The sequence below is a fragment of the Odocoileus virginianus genome, chromosome 13, assembly GCF_023699985.2.
Source record: "Odocoileus virginianus isolate 20LAN1187 ecotype Illinois chromosome 13, Ovbor_1.2, whole genome shotgun sequence".
NCBI classification, from domain to species: Eukaryota; Metazoa; Chordata; class Mammalia; order Artiodactyla; family Cervidae; genus Odocoileus; species Odocoileus virginianus.
The window spans coordinates 21,409,929-21,430,591 of NC_069686.1; the positions used below are offsets into that span (position 1 = coordinate 21,409,929).

At 43.7% G+C, this 20,663-nt stretch overlaps 1 protein-coding gene across 2 annotated transcripts in view; it reads left to right on the forward strand.

The window, feature by feature from the left end:
- The first annotated feature begins 473 nt into the window (after positions 1–473).
- Positions 474–20,663, forward strand: part of STK39 (serine/threonine kinase 39) — a 310,739-nt gene continuing 290,549 nt past the window's right edge. For both annotated transcript variants that reach the window (XR_011490963.1, XM_070476097.1), the window contains exon 1: positions 474–759. Coding sequence is in view for 1 of the 2 variants with exons in the window: in XM_070476097.1 (XP_070332198.1) it covers positions 573–759 (187 nt within the window). In the remaining variant the exon portion in view is untranslated. The remainder of the gene's footprint in view (positions 760–20,663) is intronic.

Below are 20,663 nucleotides of genomic sequence, written 5' to 3' on the forward strand. Positions count from 1 at the left end.
CCGGCGTGTAGGTGGCTCACTCGCTAACTTGAAAATGAACTTCAGGTTCTCTTTACTTGGGGAGACTTTCTGAATCTGAGAACCTGGCGGCGGTTCAACGACCCCGCCCTCGGGGTCCCCAAGGGACATCTTCCGGAGAGCCCGATTGTCTGGGGCGAAGGCTCAGGGAAAGCGGGGAGTGAGGGGGCGAGGAACGCGGGTCCCGAAAGCCAGCCCAACCCGGCCTCGCTCCCCTCGGGTGGAAACTTCCCGGCAGCGAGTCAGGCAGGAGGGGGCGGCGGGGCGGCGGTTCCCCTCGCGGAGGCAGAGAACTGCGCGCGCGAGGCTCGGGGCGCGCGGCGAGCGCGGCGACCGGGCCGCCTCCTCCCCTCCCCGCCTCCGCCGGCGCTGCCTCCTCCCTCCGCCCGGCTCGGCCTCCCTCGCTCCCTCCCCTCGTGGCTGGCTCCGGCGGCGGCGGCGGCGGCGGGGAGGGCGTGCGCCGGCCGAGAGGTGTCGGCGGCGAGGGAAGGGAAGTTTCAAGTGGAAGGTCGTCCCCCGGCCGGCGCGTCCTCCGGGTCTCCTCCGGCAGCATCATGGCGGAGCCGAGCGGCTCGCCCGTGCACGTCCAGCAGCCCCAGCAGGCGGCCCCGGTGACAGCGGCGGCCCCGGCGGCAGCGACAGCAGCGCCGGCCCCGGCGGCTCCCGTGGCCACGGCCCCGGCCGCGCAGTCGGTCGGCTGGCCCATCTGCAGGGACGCGTACGAGCTGCAGGAGGTTATCGGTCAGTGCGGCGGGCGCGGTGGGGCCGGTCCTGGCCGGGCGGGAGGCGCGGCAGGGGACGCGGGATGCTGGGCTTGTCTGCATGCACGCCCTGGAGGCAGAGCGGTCGGCTTCTGGGCCTACCGGCTTCAACAGTTTTTTTTTTTTTTTTTTTTTTTCCATTCGTTCGGTGAGCGCGGGTGCTGCAGGAGGTGGCGCGGCGGATGTGACTCGCACTGCAGACGAGCCGCATGCTGCAAACTTTTATCTCCCCGATCGCTGGGGCGGCGGAACTGGGGACCCGGCAACGCTGCCGCATCTCCCTCCTCCCGCGTGCCGGGCCCGCAGCCTGTGGTCGGTGGCCGCGCGAGCAGGCAGCCGCGGTCGGGGTGGGGTTGCGGGGGCGCCGCCCTGGTCTTCCAGCGCCCCCGCGCCGCGCCGGGGGGCCGCGTCCTGGGGGACTCAACCGGCGCAGCCGCGCCTCTGCTCTCTAGCTCCGCACCCCTGCCTCCCATCAGCAACCATGGGTAACCGGCCTACGTAGGAGTTCCGGGGACCCAGGTTCTTGCCTGAGGCCAGGGAGGATGCTGGCCTCACTCCCTGACAGCCCCAGCTCCACTCCCGCCTTGCAGCCTGGCTTTCCGCGCCGCCCGGCGCGCCCGGGTACCCGCCTCTCGGTACCCGGGCGCGCCGCCTGCTGCCCAGCCCGGTCGCCCGGAGAAAGAAGGCGCTCTGGCCTCCTGCCGTGTGCTGGGCCAATGCTTCTTCTCTGGTCCAGGGCCGAACTGCATGAGTTAAAGCCGAGGCTCTCGGTGACCTGCTCCTTGCCTTTCTGTGCCTTCTAGTTGGCTCACAAATATCCCCTTATCTTAGATTTTAAAAAACCTGGCAAAGTCGAATGGCAGGAAGCCGCCGTTACTTTTCTCTGGGCCAAGCACGTGAAGGACCAGATTTCTGTTGACCCTTGTTGGATCATCTCGTCTGAGAGGCTTGTTAAACCCAGTTAGGGCACCCTCCAGATAAAGTGGGCCCTCATTATTGGCGGTGGGATGGGATGCTGCCTTCTCGTATCTTGATGTTTAAGTACATGATGAAAAAGGAATTCAGGATATTTATTTTAAACTCCCCCCCTTCTTTTCGTGAAAAAGAATGCGGCTCTCCCTCTCTTTATAAAATTAAAACCGATAATAAGAATTTCATTAGGTGTTTACCCTTTATCACCTGCTACTGCAGGAATGGAACATAGCATAGACTGAAATAGACAAATGATGGGCAGAACAGTAGCCTAGGATATGAAAGCTCCAAATAACCTTAAATAGGCATCTCAACATAAAATTCTTCAAAACCCAGGCCTTTTATAACTTTTTGCCAGACTCACGGGGTATGTCTTCCTGTCACTGCATGAATTATGTATCTTCAAGGGGTTTTTAAAGCCTGTTCAGTGCAAACTCCTTTCACCTGCTAGCTAAGCCCCTTCATCTTCCCAGTCTTACTGTCTGCTTTCAACCTACTTGCCCGCACCCACATTCTGATTGCGCTGATCGCACACTGTCAGCTGTCCTGGGATACACCTGGCCTTCCATTCCTTGCTGTCTTTCACAGCCTCTTCTCTTAAGTGCCCATCTTTGTAGTTAATCTCACTCAGCTTGCGATGAATGTTCTTGAAATGCCTTCTGCTTCTTCCAAGGCAAAGTATGGTGGCTTCTTCTACTTTTTTTTAACATGGCTTACAGCATGTAATTCCATAGTTTTTATTTGCACAACAAAATCTAAAGGCCTACTCTTTCCCAAGCATTGTGCTAGTTTTTGTGTTTAGAAATGAATAAAATGGTCCTTGCCCTCAAGGGCTTCCCAGGTTTAAGTAACTGATTCTATAGGATGTGATGAGTGAGTACTGGTAGAGCATAAAGGAGGGACTGACTGCTTGCTCGGAGAAATAAGGAAGCAGAGTATTCCGCAGAAGACCTCTGAGCTGAATTTTGAAGTCTGAATAAGTTTGTAAGTTGCTTGATTATTTCCATTGCTGCTTTTCCTTGTCAGCTGTGAACTCCTTTAGTGTCTTACTTATCCCTCTGACTCCAGTACATAGAGATGGTCCATAAAAGTTAATTGATGTTAAGTTGCCACATGTTTCCATAGGGTCTAGGACCAGTATTTATTTATAATCAATTTCTATGCTTATTTTGTTAATTATCAGGGTCAATATGCAAGCTTGCAATATGCAAGACAACATGCTTGTCTTTTGAAAGCAGTGTTTTGGGTTGACCAGTTTTATGAACTGAAATGAATAAAATCTTAGTTTAATTAAAGTGATGGGATTGATTGCAGGGCTTCTTTCTGCTTGCAGTAGCAGCATTGTTAATTACGGTTGGTCAATTTCATTAAAAAAAAAATTTACCTGAGGAATTTGCCAGCAGAAATACCTGCTTGTTACTTCTACGCTGATTTTTGTACATTCACACTGTAGGAAGGGTTTTCCTACATTTAAAATTATCTCATATTTTTCCAATTGAAAAAGACGGTCTGTGTGGTGGCCGTGTGGTTGAAAAGTCAAATTGCTGGAGTAGTGTTTTCCAAGGGCTTGATGTTGTAGGGAATTACATACCATTTTCATTTAGCATTTAATGCTAGTTAAGTAATGAGTGAACTTGCGGTTAAGCACTTCTGCTTAAACATTACACACAGAAGTTTGTAGTTCAAACATGGAGCCAGTTTCAGTGTGAACGCGGGTGGACAGCCTTGGCCTCTTGGGGGCCACAAGGCAGGTGTCATATGATGGGACTCTGGCAGTGTGAACCGTGACCAGCAGGAGGCTCAGGTGTGCCTGAGCAGAAGGCCAGGGGAGGCCAGGTGTTTTAACTTTCCAGCGTGGCATGGAGCACTTTTTCTTCTTTTCCTTCTGGCATAGGTTGGGGCCTCAAGATTAGGAGAGAAGAGGTTTACTGAAGTCCAAACAAAGCAGGTTCAGTTGTTTGATTTCTGTTTTAGAAGAATAAACACAGGATTTTGCAAGTCTAAAAATAAACTTTTCTCTTTGTTATTTCGTTCTTGCGTGATAAAAGATCAGTGGAGAATTTCTAATGGTAGTCTGGTTCAAAAGGTTATGGGCAGCCTGGAAATGATGCAAAATCTGTTGGAGAGAGCTTTACAGAGAGAGGTTAACTATGTTGTGAACTGATTAAATTTCTTGTTTTAGCCGTCAGTATTAGTAGATTTAAAATATTTCTGTCTCCTATACAGAAGTAACTGCTCTTGGGAGGTGTTCTAGCCTGTTTAACACCCTTCAGTCTCAGTCTTTGTTCCTCACCACCCCCAACTGCCCCCATCTCACTCTCAGATCCTTTCTTTAGAAGTATATGGGGCACCCAAAGATATGCCAATTGAAAAATTAGTTTATTTGTTGGTGGTATTAATATTATCACTTCAGTTTGCTAAACCAAGAACAAAAGATGAATCATGAAAATGTTGACTTGGGTATCCTTAATCGATTGAACAACCTCAAGGAACTTCCCTGTCAAAAAGTTGTAGTCAGTGCAATACAAGTTTCTGTATTTGACTCAGATAATTTCAGCAGAGGCTGGTATCTTTGTTGGTTTTCCTGTGAAAAACCCTAAATAGACTTAGGCCTCAGAACATGTTTGATTTTTCTTAGTTTTTGTGCAGTATGAGACTTTCTGTAGTTTTGCACCTTATTTCTAAGCATTGCTTCACTTTCATCCTAGACAGTCACTTGGAGTCATCCAAAAGGACCACCTACTTCATCTCTGGTCCTCGTCAACAAAAAGAATTTGGTTTCTGGTCTCCTAACTGTAGTTTGACAGAGGGCTTCTCCAGTACTCGGGTTTATTTCTCTCCCAGGGGCTTTGTTTAACTATTCCAGTGCATTTCCCCCAGGTCCCAGGTGCAGGTAACAGGCAACTGGCCAGGTCTTTAAGCAACAGTAGCCGAGAGCACTCCCGCTCTGTGCTCTCGGAAGTTCTCTGGAGCCCTACGGTTTAGGGTTTAGAACTGGTTTTATAGGTGTTCGAAGCATCATGAGGACAGTGGAGCTGCGCTGGGTCACACTTGTTTGCCGGAGGCCTCAGAGGTATGGAGCACTGAATGCCCGCATTCTGACGTCCCAGACCTACAAGCCGGGCTGCTTTGCCATTGCTGTCAGTGGGTTAAATTTTTTTTTTTTTTTTAACTAAAAGAGTCTTGAGGTGCTTAGCTTCGTGCAAATGTTTTGATTTTCATATCATTTCACTTTTTCTTCTTGGTAAGGAGAAAAATGTATATAGAACTCTCGTGTTTTTTTCGTTATTGTGATAAAATATATGTAACATGAGATTTACCATTTTCTAAGTGTACAATTCAGCAGTGCTAATTACACTGACAGCAGAAATGCTTTTAAACGTGCTGTTCAAACTAGCATGTATGAAAAATCTCTAGGTTAAGAGAAACTTGTGGTAGAATTTCCATAGTATTTGCTTTATTTATGCATTTGATTTGTGACCAGTAACATGAATTTCCTTCCATCTGTTGTAATCTATTGTGTCCCACATTGTTGATGATGTTGGAGAGTAACTTGAAACGTGGTGGGCTCTCGAGTGGGGCGGCCTGGTCTGTTTCATGGACGGGCAATGGCAGTTTCTGGCTGTGTGATCTTAAGCCAAGTTGCTTAGAGGTGTCTGCACTTGGTATCCTCATTCAGGACCTGGAAATGGTAACAGTAGGGTTTGCGGGGAAAGGGAGACTGTGGAGCACTTAGAACAGTGCCTGGCTCAGGGTGAGCTTTCCGGGAGCCTGAGCCTGCAACTGTTGTAGGCTGCGCCAGCTGATCAGATCCACGTTACTGGGAGAGAACCCTGGCCAGACTTTGGAGCATCTTGGAGTTTCTTTGCCCAGGAGAGTTGGCTCTCGAGTCCCCGCCTTCTGGCGGGCGGCTGGCTGGGGAGCCCGAGGGCCCTGCGGGGAGGAAGCTGCAGAGACCTGTGGAATCGGACAGCTCAGGGCTTCGGGTGCCAGATGGCTCTCTGACAAGTGGTAAGGGCATCCTGCAGGAAGATGGGTGGAGGAAAGGCCCGGCTCGAAGGGCTTCATGAGCAACCTGCTCTGACTGCACTTTTCCCCCACCTCTGGAGGCTGCCGCGCTGGCAGGAAATGCTGCTGACTCAGAGAAATCGTCCCTGTGTGCCCCAGTAAGGCAGAGGGCATTTGCCTGCAGATCAGGTCATCACTGTGGCTCCCCTGTCTCCTTCCTTGCCTCGCTGCCCTTCCCGCCACTTATAAATACTCTCAAGTCTCCCTCTTAACAGTTTCACAGCAAAGGAGAAGGAAACAGGACACTCTCACTACTCCCTCCTCTAGCTCCTGCCTTATCTCTTTCCTTCCCTTCCCAGTGGAGAACCTCCCTTCCACTGCTTACTTATATCTGGCCACTACCCCTTTGCTAAGAAGCCGAAGTTGGAATCTCCATGATCACCGTGGCCTTCTGTGACTGCAGCCAGTGACTCGGCAGGGCTTCCCTCTGTTCCTCTCTCTGCAAGAGTTGACGCCACCTATCTTTTCTCCTACTACTTCCCTGACTGTCCTTGCTCCAGGATCTACTTCTGCATGGCTCTGAGGCTTCAACCACAGCCTAAAATGCCCAGGGCCTGCCTGGTCTTTGGACTGGTGTGAGAGCTCCCTTTCAAATGTCTTTTTGTAGATACTTCACAGAGCCTCATATAGTGAAACTCACTGTCCCTCCACCTTTGCATCAGTCCTAACCCTGCTCCTTCTACATTCTCCGTCTTGCTGAAGACCCTTGAGGATGAAACAGAAACGTGCTGCTCATCCCACCCTTTCCTGGCTTCCTCCATCTCCTGCATCTGATTGGTATTCAGCATTTTGGATCCTGCCTTTGAGGCTTCTCTCGTTCTTCCTCTTGGTCATCGTTGGTTCAGTTCAGGCCTCTCTCAGTTCTTACTTGAGTGACTGTAATCTCTTCATAACCCGGTTTCTTGTCTGCAGCCTTGCTTCTAGCTCTAGTAAGCATTGCTACCAAAGTGATACCCAAATTTTTGTCAGTTACCACCAGACTTAGACCTTTTTAAAAGTGGCTCTTCCACAATGCTCAGGATGAACTCTGAGCAGGTGTTTAAGGCCTTCTGGAATTGCCTTTTGCCTTCCATTCAGTGCCCCCCACCCTTGTCGTTGCAGTTCTCAGGACAGACTCCCAGCCAGGGGGAATGTTTTGCAGCTGCTGAAATGCTTCCTGCTTTCCCAGCCCCTTCTAGGCAAGTTTTCTCTCTGCCTGCAACACCTTTCCACCTCTCCTCCGTTGTCAGATATTTAACAGAGAGCTCTGTCTCTCCTTTGAAGCATTGCCTTTATTGAAGTATAAAAGGCACACAGAAGAATACATGTCATAAATGTATAGCCTGATGCATGTTCATAAACAGAACCTACCCGAATCCAGGCTTCCCTTTAAGACCTGGAATAAATGGTTTCTCTTCACACAAACAGTCCTCTGCCCCCAAATCTCCTTCCCCTCTGCCTCCTCTCTTGGCGCTTTCATCCCTGGCGATCCTTATACCCTTGTGGTTTATTGCCTCCTTGTCCATCCAGGCGCTAGATGTCACTCTTCCTTGAGGACAGGTCATTGGCCTCCATTCCCCATACCTCCCACTAAAGATTTGGTAAATATTTTCTGGGTGAAAGTCTGAATTTTAGGAATAAACACTCCCTGCCCTGCCACCGTGGAAGAGGAACATCGCCTCACTTCTGAATATTTGCCTCCTTGGATCCTGAAGATTTAATCTTGCCTGTGGTTAATGATGATGCTCATTTCGTTGTGTTTGGGCCAGTCAGCTTAAAGGGCTCTGGAGAAATTAGCTCGTTAATCCTCCCAGATCAAGAGTAAGCACTTTGAGTACTTGCACCTGCCTGTGCTGGGCAGGTAGGCAGGCAGAGGCCTGGCTTTCCTGAGGTCATCGTTCTGCGAGGTGGCCTGTCCGGATTAAAGGATCCAGAGAGCAGTAACAGTGCCCCCCCGCCTTTTTTTTTTAAACTCTGGCATTGCAGAACAGGGTTGGGAAGCCCTGGCACATCTGTCCTCTCAAACTTTCCTGAGTGTACCCCTGACCTCTGGCTGTTTCTGTAGTTATATATAACCCAGCCTTGAAGCTCTGTGGGGCTTCTTGCTGTGTAGAAATCAGGACTGTTGAAGATCAGGGATACAGGTGAAACACGGCAGCAGACTGTCAGGACAGGTGGTTTTCAAAGGTGGTCACGAAGTCAGGAATTATATTGTTTAGACAAGGGACTGGGGGATGATAGGACTGGTGTGGTACATGCTGAGACTATAGAAGTAGGTCTTGTAAACCAAAAGCAATCTAATGTGTGTTATAATTCCTCTGTGGTGTATTCTTGGAAAAGTTGTTTTTTCCCCATTAAATGAAAGTCTCCACGTAATCAAGTGAAGTTTTACATTTTCCTCCAGGACAGTTTTGTTTAAATTATCCCCAAACAGCTCCAAGATGGCTGAAGTGATTCAAGTGCTTCAGGTGTTTCTTTTTCCAAATGTGCTATTCATTGTAGTTTAGGCTACTAAAGAAGAATTCCGTATAGTAATTAAAAAGGCATTTTAGATTTGGGTTAACTGGGAAACAGAGGAGAAGTAGCAGTCCTTTAGAGAATGGATTGGCAAGCCTGTAGTTCAGAATTGATTTACAGAAACACCTTGGGAATCTGATGAGTATTTGCTGATGTATTTCACATTTCTTCTCATTTGCCGAACAGTTATTTGGGAATAAACTCTTGGACACTGAGGGAGTAGATGAATTGATCTTTTAAACTAATTGCTTATTTTGATACATGGGAAAACATCTTTTTAAGATAGAACTTAAAACATCATTTTAAGATATTTTATTTTCAAACTTCTTCCAAGAAAGTGGCATTTAGTGTAAGTCAGAGGCCTAGTCCTGGGGGTGTTCATTCAGCTCTTCCCTTAGGTGAAAATGTGTATTCTGGTGACATTTATGGAGTTCAGGTTTCCAACGTTAAGTCACTAGTTTACCAGAAGAACTAGTATGGTAAGTAGACATTGATGACTTTCTCTCATGTGAATGATAGATCTTCACTGGGGGAGTGTTTGAGAAGCCAGTGACCTGTGACGATTCTGAGACTTCTCACAATGGCTCTATTGATGGTTGAGATCCTGGAAGATTCATGGTCTTTTTTGAACAGGTAGCATTAGTTTGTAGCAGGGTTCGTGATAAGGGGCATTCCGGTTATGTTCTTTTCTGCTCTGTTTTGTTTGGGGGTTGAAAAGGATTAAACTTAGGGATTGGTGCCTTTGGTCTGCCTGTGTTGTTATTTTACTTTGAATTATTTGGCCTGTCCTTCCGTCTTCCCTCCCTCGCTTCCTCCCTCCCTTCCTCTCCTTTCCTTTCTTCCTTCCTTTGAAACTGTCGGTGTCGCCATCACCTTTCTCAGTTGTGGGCTGACTCAGAAAAGCAGAGGAAGAGAGTGCTCCAGGGGAGAAACGATGTGTTGATTGTTGTTCAGTCGCTCGGTGGTGTCCGACGCTTTGTGGCCCCGTGGACTGCCGCACGCCAGGCCTCCCTGTCCTTCACTGTCTCCCGGAGTTTGCTCAGGCTCCTGTCCTTGAGTTGATGATGCCCTCCAACCATCTCATCCTCTGCTAGCTCGGTGCTGGTTTTTTAAGGTCAGCTCCTGAGAATACTGGGGGATAATGAAATTTAATTTTGGAGGAAACCGAAGAGAAAGTTCATTCCTGTTCCTTTGTTTCTACAAGTGAAGATTCTCGCAGCCTGCCTTAAAGTAACTTGCCTGTGGTCCAGACGTCCTTAGAATCTCAGGCCATTTCTTCCTATTCAGTGCAGTGTTTTCTTCCACTTACATCATGTTGATTCCTCATTGGTGGGAAGGAGGAAGTTAGATTATTGACTCAGTGGATTTTACACCTACTGTTTTAAGAAAGTAAATAAATAATTTATCTGGGAACATATTTACCATATAGATAGTATAGTAAAAATCTTATGTATTGTGTTAGAGGGGATCAAATGATCTCTATATGTATTTCTTTCTTCACCAGGGCATATTTATTTAACATGTAAATAAAGGTGATATACAAACATAAAATAGTTTCATTTCAACTGTCATCTTTTGTCTGGGTTGTTGGAATAGATTATATTTTTAATGCTTGGTTAGAACCTGTTAGTGATGTGGAAAGGTGAGAGAGAGAGTATGTATGTATGTATGTATGTATGTGTGTATGTGTGTGTGTGTGTGTGTGTGTGTGTGTGTTGGCAAATAAGAGGTTGAAGAGCAGCAGGTAGATATATTGATCCTTCAGGGCTGGAGCAGAGCTTCTGCGCTAAAGCCAGGTCCCTGCTGCCAGGCTGATAACTTTATCACAATCCGAGCAGCAACAACATTCCCAGCAGTGTCTAGTTTGGGCTGTCCCCTCTGGTAATCGCTAGCCGCATGGTGGCCATTTCAATTTGAATAATTAAAAGTAAATTTTCTGAGTGGCAAGGGATGAAGAGGCGGAGCACAGAGGATGTTTAGGACAGTGAAACTGCTCCGTGTGATACCATAATGATGGATACGTATCATTATACATTTGTCCAGACCTATAGAACGTATAGCAAAGAGAGTGAGCCCTAATGTAAACTATGGACTTTGAATGATAAAGATGTATTAATGTCAGTTCATCAGTTGTAGCAAATGTACCACTCTGTCGGGGGATGTTGATAACGGGGGAAGCTGTGTACGTGGAGGAAGGGACAGGGTATACGGGGAAAATTCTGCCTTCCTCTCAATTTTGCTGTGACCCTCAAACTGCTTTAAATATAAAATCTTTAAAAATTAAGTAAAATACGGTTCCTCAGGGACACTCGCCACATTATAATCAATAGCCAACTGTGACTAGTGCAGCTGAGGAACTATTTTATTTATTTCCTTGCAGGTCTATAAAACTTGCACAGTAAAGTGGGCTTCCCAGGTGGGTCAGTGGTAAAGAACCCGCCTGCCAATGCAGGAGATGCAGGTTTGATTCTTGAGTCGGGAAGATCCCCTGGAGAAGGAGATGGCAATCCACTCCAGTATTCTTGCCTGGAAAATCCATGGACAGAGGAGCCTGGCGGACTGCAGTCCACGGGGTCTCAGAGTGGCCGGACACGACTTAGCCACTAAACAAATCCAGTAAATTACCTTTTGGATCATGCAGATACAGACTATTTCCGTGAACACAAGAAGTTTTATTGGACAGTGCTGGATGGTAATATGTTCAAAACCTGACTAAATATTATTATGTTGGCTGTAAATATTCTGCGGCCACCTCCTGCTAGCACACAAAGCGTTGCCATTGACTTAGAAGTGTGAAAAGAGACAGACATTGCTAACCTCATTTAAAATAATTTTTTTTGACTATATGCTCTATTATAAAGCTAATTGATTCTTATTTCAGAACAAGTTATTCTTTTTTGTATGTGGTGGAGCAGATACCCCCATTGATGTAGGAAGATAGTTTTGAAGTTTTGAGTTTTATCTTACCCACTTAACTCTTTTAGGATGTTCTTGTGATTACTGTAAACACAGGATCCTCCCAAATGAAATCCAGTATTTTTAGAAGAGTCAAAATATTGCATTTCCTCAAGAAATCTCTTCAGAGCCTTGAGGTTGAATGCGGTAGACAGAATCACTTCAGTTTATCTTCTTTTAGGTAATGAAGTAAGAAAGAACTGAGTAAATAGGTTTTTTTTTTTTTTGGTGAAATAGCAAAGACATGAAGTTAACTCCACTTACAAAAAATGATAGCTGTATCAGTTTTAGTCATTTAAATGGTGAGTCTGAATCATGGTCCTTTTTTTCCTCCTTGACTTTAAAACATTTTGGTAGTTGAGTAATTAAAGGATTTAATGGTTTAGTGTAAGTTTTATACCACAAAGCAAATAAAACATCCAATATTGAAGTCAGAACCTCAATAGAAATTCAAACTCAATCACCACTGTTTGGGTAGGACACCTGCTTTATTAGGAGAGGGAATTAATGATTGAGAGGTGAAAAAAGTATCCGTGGAGGGAGAGTAACTGGGTTTAATTTGGGGCAGTTCAGGAACGGTTTGTACTTTATCAGGTTTAGTGTCCCTAGGGTGACCGGGTCAATCACAGAGAATGTTTTACTATGTAATCCTTTTTTATTTCTTTCCTTGTAGATGCCCTTTCCAGTTTCTGGAGTCCTAAATCCAGTGCCTGACCTTCAGCAAGGGATGTTGTGGAAACATTTTTAATGTGGCACCTTTCCTGGGCATTTCAGGTGGCTGAAATAGAAGGAGGGGAAGTGTCTCTGTGTATTTTCAAATTTTGATCATTTGGGCAAATTTAAGAATAGTGATATTTTTGGCACAGATTTTTTTTTTTTAAGTCAAGATCAGGACTAAGTTGTTTATCTTTACTAAAATAAATGCTCTTCGGTTGTTTAAAAAGTGACAATCTCTAGGGCGGAGAGATAACGAACCTCTTAGTTCATTTGTAGCCATCTTCCCAATTGTTTCCATAGAAGCAGCAAGACTTTTTAAAGGCTATAATTTTACATCCTACACTTTAGAGCCCTCTAGAAATAGACAAATAGGCAGCTTTGTAGCTTATATATTTGCTTAAGTAGTCTTTAAAGGCAAAGAGGGTAACTGCTATGCAGTCACTGGGATAGGGAGAAGTTGCAGTCAGGCGCTTGTTTGGCCTCACTTACAGGTGACAGTCCATTTAGGCTGTTGTATTAAGAGTGACATTGTTGGGAGTTCTCTGGTAGCCTAGTGGTTGGGACTCTGCGTTTTTACTGCTATGGCCCAGGTTCAACCCCTGATTGGGAAGATCCTGTACAATGTGTGGCTTGGCAAAAAAAAAAAAAAAAGTTGACATTGTTTTCAGCTGTATGTAGCTGTTTAAAAATGAAATAATTCTCTTGGAGCTATTATACTTGAAAGGAAAGGAGTGACAAAAATGCGAAAAGGTGATATTTATGAGATCTGACCAACTTGAAAATTAATTGTATCAGAACTGATATACACAAAAAGTATTGTTTCCTTCAAGGGGACATAGTGGCATGGGGTCCACTTTTTCTTTATAGCCATCTTTTATTTTAAATTTAAAAATTACCCATTTCCATCAGGCCTCATGTGAAGAAAGAAGACTGATTTTCTGATGTGACATTAATTTGCTCTTAAGGTCTTTCCCAGGCTGTTTTTTTTTTTTTAGCAGCTGCAGCTTGATCAGAGTCTTTATTTAACCTCACAAAATGACCCTAGCCTTCACAGTGCTTTTAGTTGTTTAAAGGCAGTTTTGTTTACTATTATTTTTTAATAGATTCTGCACCACTACTTCATAGAAATAATGAGATTATCCAGGACTGTCGTTTGCCATTACAGTGAGCTGTTTGTCTAGAGGCAGGAATAGCAATAGCAAAAGCTGAGGGCCTGAGAGGATGCATCGTAGAGTGGGGAGGAGGGTGGATTGTGAGGTTCCAAAACCAGATCTGTAAAGCCAGAGACAGGATGGCATCATTGGAAGGCAAAGGCTAGCACAAGGCAGCAAAAGACCTCAGACCCAGGCAGGAGTGAATGAAATGGAGAATGAGAACTCAGGGGACTATTCAAGTTCACAGGGGTTCAGCAAGGGGCCAAGGCAAGTGGGGACAATGTCTTTCCCCAGAAAGTTTCAGTGGGTGTATCTTGCTGGGCCGGGCACCCCATTTGAAGCTCTGCCTTCAAGGGTGTCTCTGACCATCAGAAAGGTTCAGTTCTCCAGGTGTGGATTCTCGCGGTCTCTGCACCAGCTGTGTATCACTGTGTAACAAACCATCCCAAAACTTGGCTTAAAATAATGATCTTTTTATTTGCTTACAATTCCATGGATTGGCCACTGGGGCTCCACTGGGCAGTTCCGCTGGTCTCACCTAGGGATATAGTCCGTGGCCAGCTGGTCTGGGGCTCCCTATTTTAAGATGGTCTCACTGTGTGGTTGGTGCCAGTGGGTGGCTGGCCCTCTCTTTCCGTTGAGTCATTCTCAAGGAAATCCACCTGTACTTCATCCCTTGGCTGCAGCAGCGTCCCAGGATCGCTGGAGAGGAGCTGCAGGGGCTCTCGAGGCCTAGGCTTAGTGGTCACGAAGTGTCACGGGGTCTCTTTCAGGTGGTCAGAGCACATCATAGGGCTAGCTCAGACTCAGGCCAGAGGGAGGTTGCTTTTCCCGCTTACTGGGAAGGATGGTTAAATCACATGCAGAAGGAACATGTGTACAGAGATGGGAGGAATTCTTATTGCTATCTTTGTAAATTCTCTACCACAACAGCTTTATTTAGGTCAAGGGTGATGAATGCACAGTGTTTGTCAATCATTGAACATTTGTTTTTTACTTGTGATTGGGGAGCTATTACCTGACTACCTTCCCCCTGGTGGTTATAGTGTGGTTGACTACAGGTTTCATAAGCGAATGTGTGATGTGAACTGTCCATCAAAGTCGTTTTGGCAGGAAGAGTGGCTTTAGAATGTATAAGTTGCTAAGAAATCTAAACATATCTATTCTAATGTAACATTTGAAGGGCAGAGGGTTAAGTACATGTATGTGTGTGTGTGTGTGTATGCGCGTGTGCGTGCGATGCTAATCCTTTTTTAGCCTTCAGGTGTTTTATTCCAGACTGACCTTCTTACAATTCAACAGCACCACATTAAAAATATAGATTGTTTGCATGCATGTGTAATTATTTCTCCTGCCACGTTGAAGTCAGTGAAGTAGGTCTGTCACAGCTCTAAAAATAACATTTTCTCTGTATCACTCAGTTTAAAGGTAGATTGTTGCCTAGACAATAATGAAAGTTTCTTTACTTTGAAGTCAATCCAGTGATATTGTACTCCCTGTTTTATAAATCAGTTTTCAAAAAAGACTTGCCAGCTTATTAGGATAAAAATATTAGAAACCCATTAATAGTTATCAACAGAATTTGCCCACTTTCTTTAGTTTATCATATACTAATAGCAGAAATCATAGAAGGATGGGAGGTATGCATGTATACCATTTATTAAATTTAAAAGTCTTTCTGGTAAAAGCCCTTGTCATAAGATATTATATGCTTTTAGATGTGGAAAGAGGGCTGGGTATTATATTTTTAAGTATTTAAATGTTAAGTGGCTTGCTGTTCATTTCAAAGGGGAGACAGATCTGTACATGGATAAGATATGTGGAACTGTGGTTGGCTCACACCCATCTCTCATTAGAAAAGGATGTTACCTAGCCCTCTGAGTTACAAAACAACAACAACAAACCTCCAATCTTACTTATTTTAAAGTTCCCAAATATCATGTAAGTACTAATAGATGGTCATTATAGAAAGTTTGGATAATACAAGTGGGTGAAAAGGGGGAAAAGATCACCAATTACATGATGGCCCAGGAGTAGATGCTGTTTGAATTTTTCCATAGGAGTGTAAGTTTAAATGGAACAGGACTGTAGATGAAAAGCATAAATTGATGTTTTTGGAAATTGATACATTTTAGTATTCCCAGTACTTTCACCTTTAGTTTGTTTGGAGAAAGAAAAATAAACTAGTCTTAGATTAATACCTGCTTGGCAAAAGTGATTTGTTTCTTGAGAATTTGGTACATACTGAGGGTCAAACATGAGACTTTGGGGTGGCTTCCCAGGTGGCTCGGTGGTAAAGAATCAGCCTGCCAATGCAGGAGATGTGAGTTTGATCCCTGGAGAAGGAAATGGCAGCCGGCTCCGGTATTCTTGCCTGGGAAACTCTATGGACAGAGGAGCCTGGTGGGCAGCAGTGCATGCGGTCACAATGAGTTGGACATGACAGAGCACACAGGCATGCAGGAGAGTCAAACATACTTTATGATTACTGGACAGAAAACGTGTGTATTTTTTCACTTACGTATTCTTGGAATGCATTTACAGTCTAATCTTAACGTCTGTGTTACAGTTTATTTCTTAAAAGTATCTGTTCTGCTTTGTCTTTTGTCCTCTGGGTGTTATGGATCACCTTATTCTGGTATCTGGTACTTGTCTGATGGAAAGTGAAAGCATTTTACCGAAAGTTCTGGGACAGAGGGAAGTTAAGAGTAAGTAACTTTCCTGTTGTTTGTGGGTATGTTTGAGCACAGTAATGATTTTGAGATTTCACATTGACCTTTCATATCAAACCTTGAACTGGCAGCGAGAATTTTCTAGATTGGTTAAATATCTCTTTGTAGAACTAGCTTTTTGATTTCAGGGATATATGGGAAAAATGAATCTCTAGGAATTTAATTTAATGATCTGAATGTTGAGTGTTTTGGTCTTTTAAGTCTGGATTTCATAGCATTTTGATCAAAAGGATGAAATCCCCATTGGCATGACTAGTGTTTATTTGTTTAAAAAGTTTTAAAATTACAAAATAAATACTTAGGTGTCAAGCTGGTGAAAAATAACAGCCCTCAAATTTTCATTTCCTAGCCATGGCCTGTATGGTCAGTGAGATGTGTATCCTTCTACATTGTTTTCTTGTGTATAAATATACACATCGATTTTTTTCTCAAATGTAAATATTATACATGAAATGTGGTAACTGTGCATCATATTCTACAACTTACAGACTTTACTTCTACAAATAATATATATTACATGTATATTTTATTTCCATGTATTTTCATATGTATTTATAGTAAAATATTATAAATATACAGCTTTCATTCAGGGTCATTTCTTACAGATCCACTTCACTTTAAAACATGCCAATTTATTTCTGTTTGGGGTCCATTTCTATTATGTGGATGTACTTTACTTAACCAGTCCTTTAGCAGTTAACTCATTGGTTGTCTCTAGGGGTCCGTATTTCTGTAGATGGAGATCCAGAAGTGGGACTGCAGGGACTTGTGGCATTGCATTTGTACTTCTGATAGATACCATGAAAATGTTCTCCATTTGTTATGTTAATTAATTGCCCTCTTAGTTGCTTCCATTTCTGGTCTTCAAGATAGAAGAATGTTAGACCCTGATAGCATCTTGCCTTATTTCCTAATTGACTGAGACCTACAGTTTCTAAGACCTGGAGGAGAAAATGGTGGATGGAGGGGTGGGGTGTGATGGGTTGAAAAGAGGAAAATTATCTCCCAAGTTTAAGAAATCAAAGTTGCATCACTTTGAACTAAAAAATGAACTAAAAAAATGAGATGTTGTGAAGTGCATCACTATTGACAAATTTATGGAAAGAATTTCAGAATTGGTAAAAAGTCTGGGCTATACAGAGTAACTAAATTGACTAATATACCTTTTTGGTTAGAAGGACTGGGGACTCACTAAAATTACCCCCAACATTACAGGGCATTCTTTATAAAAGTAGGTATGGGAATGGGGAGATGGGAGTTTCATCCATCATCCCAGGTTTTGCCCAGGAAAAACTGAGCCTGTAGGTCTTTGGGGATTGCAGTCAAGCGTGTTCTCATGAACCCTGGAAGTGGACAGGACCTTAGCAGCAGGAGTTTTGGGATCCCCACTTCCAGATCCTCTGACCTCGGTGTGACGTGGCCCGTCAATAAGCGTCTGCTTTCGCTTGTGTCTACCCGCTCCTCTGGGCTGCTCAGGTGGCTCAATAGTAAAGGATATGCCTGCCAGTGCTAGAGAGGTGGGTTTAATCCCTGGATTGGGAAGATCCCCTGGGGAAGGAAATGCAACCCACTACAGTATTCTTGCCTGCACAAGAATCACATGGACAGAAGCCAAGGTGGGCTACAGTCCCCAGGGTCACAAAGAGTGAGACGTGACTTAGCAACTAAAACAGCAACAACCTGCTCCTCTCTTCTGCTGAGTCAGGATTTTGGCTCATTCATAACTCTTATAGCCCTTTCAGCTTCTCTTTTCCTCTTTAGCCATAGCTTTGGCTACTAACTGCTGGATTCTCTGCTTCTCAATTTTAGTCCCAAAGGTTGAGAATCCAACTTTTACCTAGTGGCTGCATAGGATATCTCCCAGTCTATAAACTGCTGCCTTAAACTTAGGCGCCCTCCTTAGATAGGGGTGTAGCATCCCGAGCTCCCTCCTGGGAAGAAAACTTGGATGTGGCTGGAACCAATGTAACATTACTCCTAGGTAAGTAACCAGTCTAGAATGTAATCTGGAGTAATGCACTTTTTTGCTGTTGTTAAATAATATATACTTTACGGTGTGCTTTAAAAGCAGTTTATTCATTTAAGTCAGTAAATACTTCCCTGGGATGCAGCCTTCCTTTTTCCATATGAAATGTAAGTTGGGAAAATTTGTGCCCTATCTCAGTTGTAAATTGTCTTCAGTTCTAAAATATTGATGCCTGGATCATGAGATACAGTCTTGCCTTTTCTGCCAACTCGAAAGTGCTGTGAAATAGTTTATCCTGTTTATGTAATGATGGTGACGTTATGAAAAATATACCTGGAACCTGAAACTCCTGGAATAGCTCATTTTCCTATGTGAATAGTTTCATCTTAACTGTATCTTTTCTGCACACATGGGGAAGAGTGTCTGGTCCTTCTTAATTTTGTTAGGTGTTTGGTGCTCCACCAAACACCTGGCCATCACATCTGAGGTGACCAGATGTTAATAGTTTTGGAAGGTTTCTCTAAGCTGCTCTGTCTCCTTCCTAAGGGTCACTATTAAGTATCTACCCACACCCTCTTTTCCTTGTTTTCTTCCCTCCCGACCCCCGTATCCTTCTCTTTCAAGTAGAGGCTGGCAGGCTGAACATTTCAGTAACTGTTGAATCCCGAGTCCTTAACTTGGCCCCTGTGTCTCCCAGTCCTCAAAGAGCAGTTTCCATGTTACTTTTAAAAATCAGAACCATGCTCATAAAATGCCATCTTAGTTTGCCCTCAGACCACTTGAAATGTAATCTGGTTTGCAAGGCAGCACTTAAGCTCCTGTTTGATAATCATTTTGTAGGAATTTTTGTTGGGTCAGAAAAAGATGAACAACATATTTGCCTTTGGAAAAGACAACCAAGTGGTTTTCTTTCATTTGGGGATGTTTCTTCTGGTGGTCTTGAATTCTGTGTTTTAATCTGCTTTTAAAAATGCCTTTTAGCACAAAAGCAAGATTAAGCATTATTTTATTACAGTCTGTGCAATACTCTTTATTATTTAGGAGAAAAATCTTTTACTTTCTGGTAAGGCCATGTGTAATTTAAAGCTTGCATTTTGACAGCCTGATCTTAGCTGATAGGCATGCTAATCTGTATTTGATTGCTTTGGTGGGGAGCTGGAAATCACTGAGTACCTGGCTTAGAGTACATTTATAAATGTGCTTTCTTTGGGTTTTCGTTTAGTGAAACAATAAAGTGGATTTTCCTACATGTTTTATTATATTTGACTGTTCATCTGATTACTGGATTAAAAAAAGAAGTTTAGCCATCTTTCCTTTTGGCGACATGTCCCATTGTTTATTTTTTTTTTTTTTTTGATGCTCGTGTATGTAGTGTACGTGTAGAGGCCCTTTCATCAGTTACTTTGCAGCAAGATAGTGCTCTAGGAAAATGGATTTTTTTGGTGTGTTTTAAGAATTTCCCATTCTTTTCTATTTTGATTTTTTATTACATTCTTTTCATTCTCCTTTGGAAGCACCAAAGCTTGGCATAAATACAGTTATGTATATAATAGGTGACTGTATCACTTTCTTTCTTTATATGTGTGTAAAAATAACAAAAATTACATATGACCAAAGAAAAATTAAGGTAATAAAAGTTACTTGAGTCTTGAGGGAGAGTTTTATTTTATACTCCATGAGAATACAGTTATCTTTGGAAAAAAATGTTGAAAATTAAAATTCTGGGAGATTTTAAAATTTTCTCTATACCACGAAGACTTAAGTACTTGTAAGAGTGATTCAAGTCAATGGGATGATTTTGATACAAATCTGTGAAGCACCCCTTGTGTGCTGAGGACTGGACCGAGTACTTTACGTACTTTATAGCGTTATCTTTAGTTTATTCCTGCCAGGATTGGTGTGATTATCCCAATTTTACAAATCAGGAAACAGAGACTTGGGTGATCGCATCACCTTTTGAAGATCACACCACTGGATCTGAACCCAGTGACATCTGGTTGCAGAGTCCTTACCCTTTCCAGGGTTCCCTTTGCCTCCTCAGCTTTTGTTGTGTTCTCTGCCTTTAGGATTCTCAAGCTATCAGGACAAGGAGTTAATTTCCAGAAGAAAGGTCGCTATTTTAGAAGCAGAATCACATGACATTAGAGCTAGAACTTGCACATTACGCCAGCTTGGCATGGATCTCATTGGCATCATTTACCAAGTTTGAGACTGTGAGCCAGTACCTGGGCCTTATTGAGCTTCACAATGGTTCATCCAAATCAGGACCATCATATTGGCTTTGCAGGATAATATAATGCATAATAAGGCTTCCCAGGTGGTTCAGTGGTAAAGAATCCGCTTGCAATGCCAGACACGCTGGTTCAGTCCCTGGGTTGGGAAGATCCCCTGAAGAAGGAAATGGCAGCCCATTCCCATATTCTTGCCTGGGAAATCCCATGGACAGAGAAGCCTGGTGGACTGCAGTCCATGGGGTCGTGAAAAGAGTCAGATACTACTTAGCAACTAAACCACAACAACAATAAGAATGCATAATTAATATAATAATAAAGGTGATTATAATAGTAACAGTCAGCACTGGGGAGCTATCATGTCAACCCCTGAGTTAAATGCTTTTCATAGTTAGTCCTTGTAATCTTCACTGCCCAGTGAGGCAGCTTCAGTTACCCCTGTTTGACATAGAAAGTTGTCAGTATGTGAAGACTGTTTTTATTATTTATACTTCCTTTTTTAGAAAAACTTTTTATTGGTGTATACTTGCTTTACAATGTTGTGTTTCAGACGTACAGCAATATTATTTGTATTTCCATGCCAGTTACCCTTC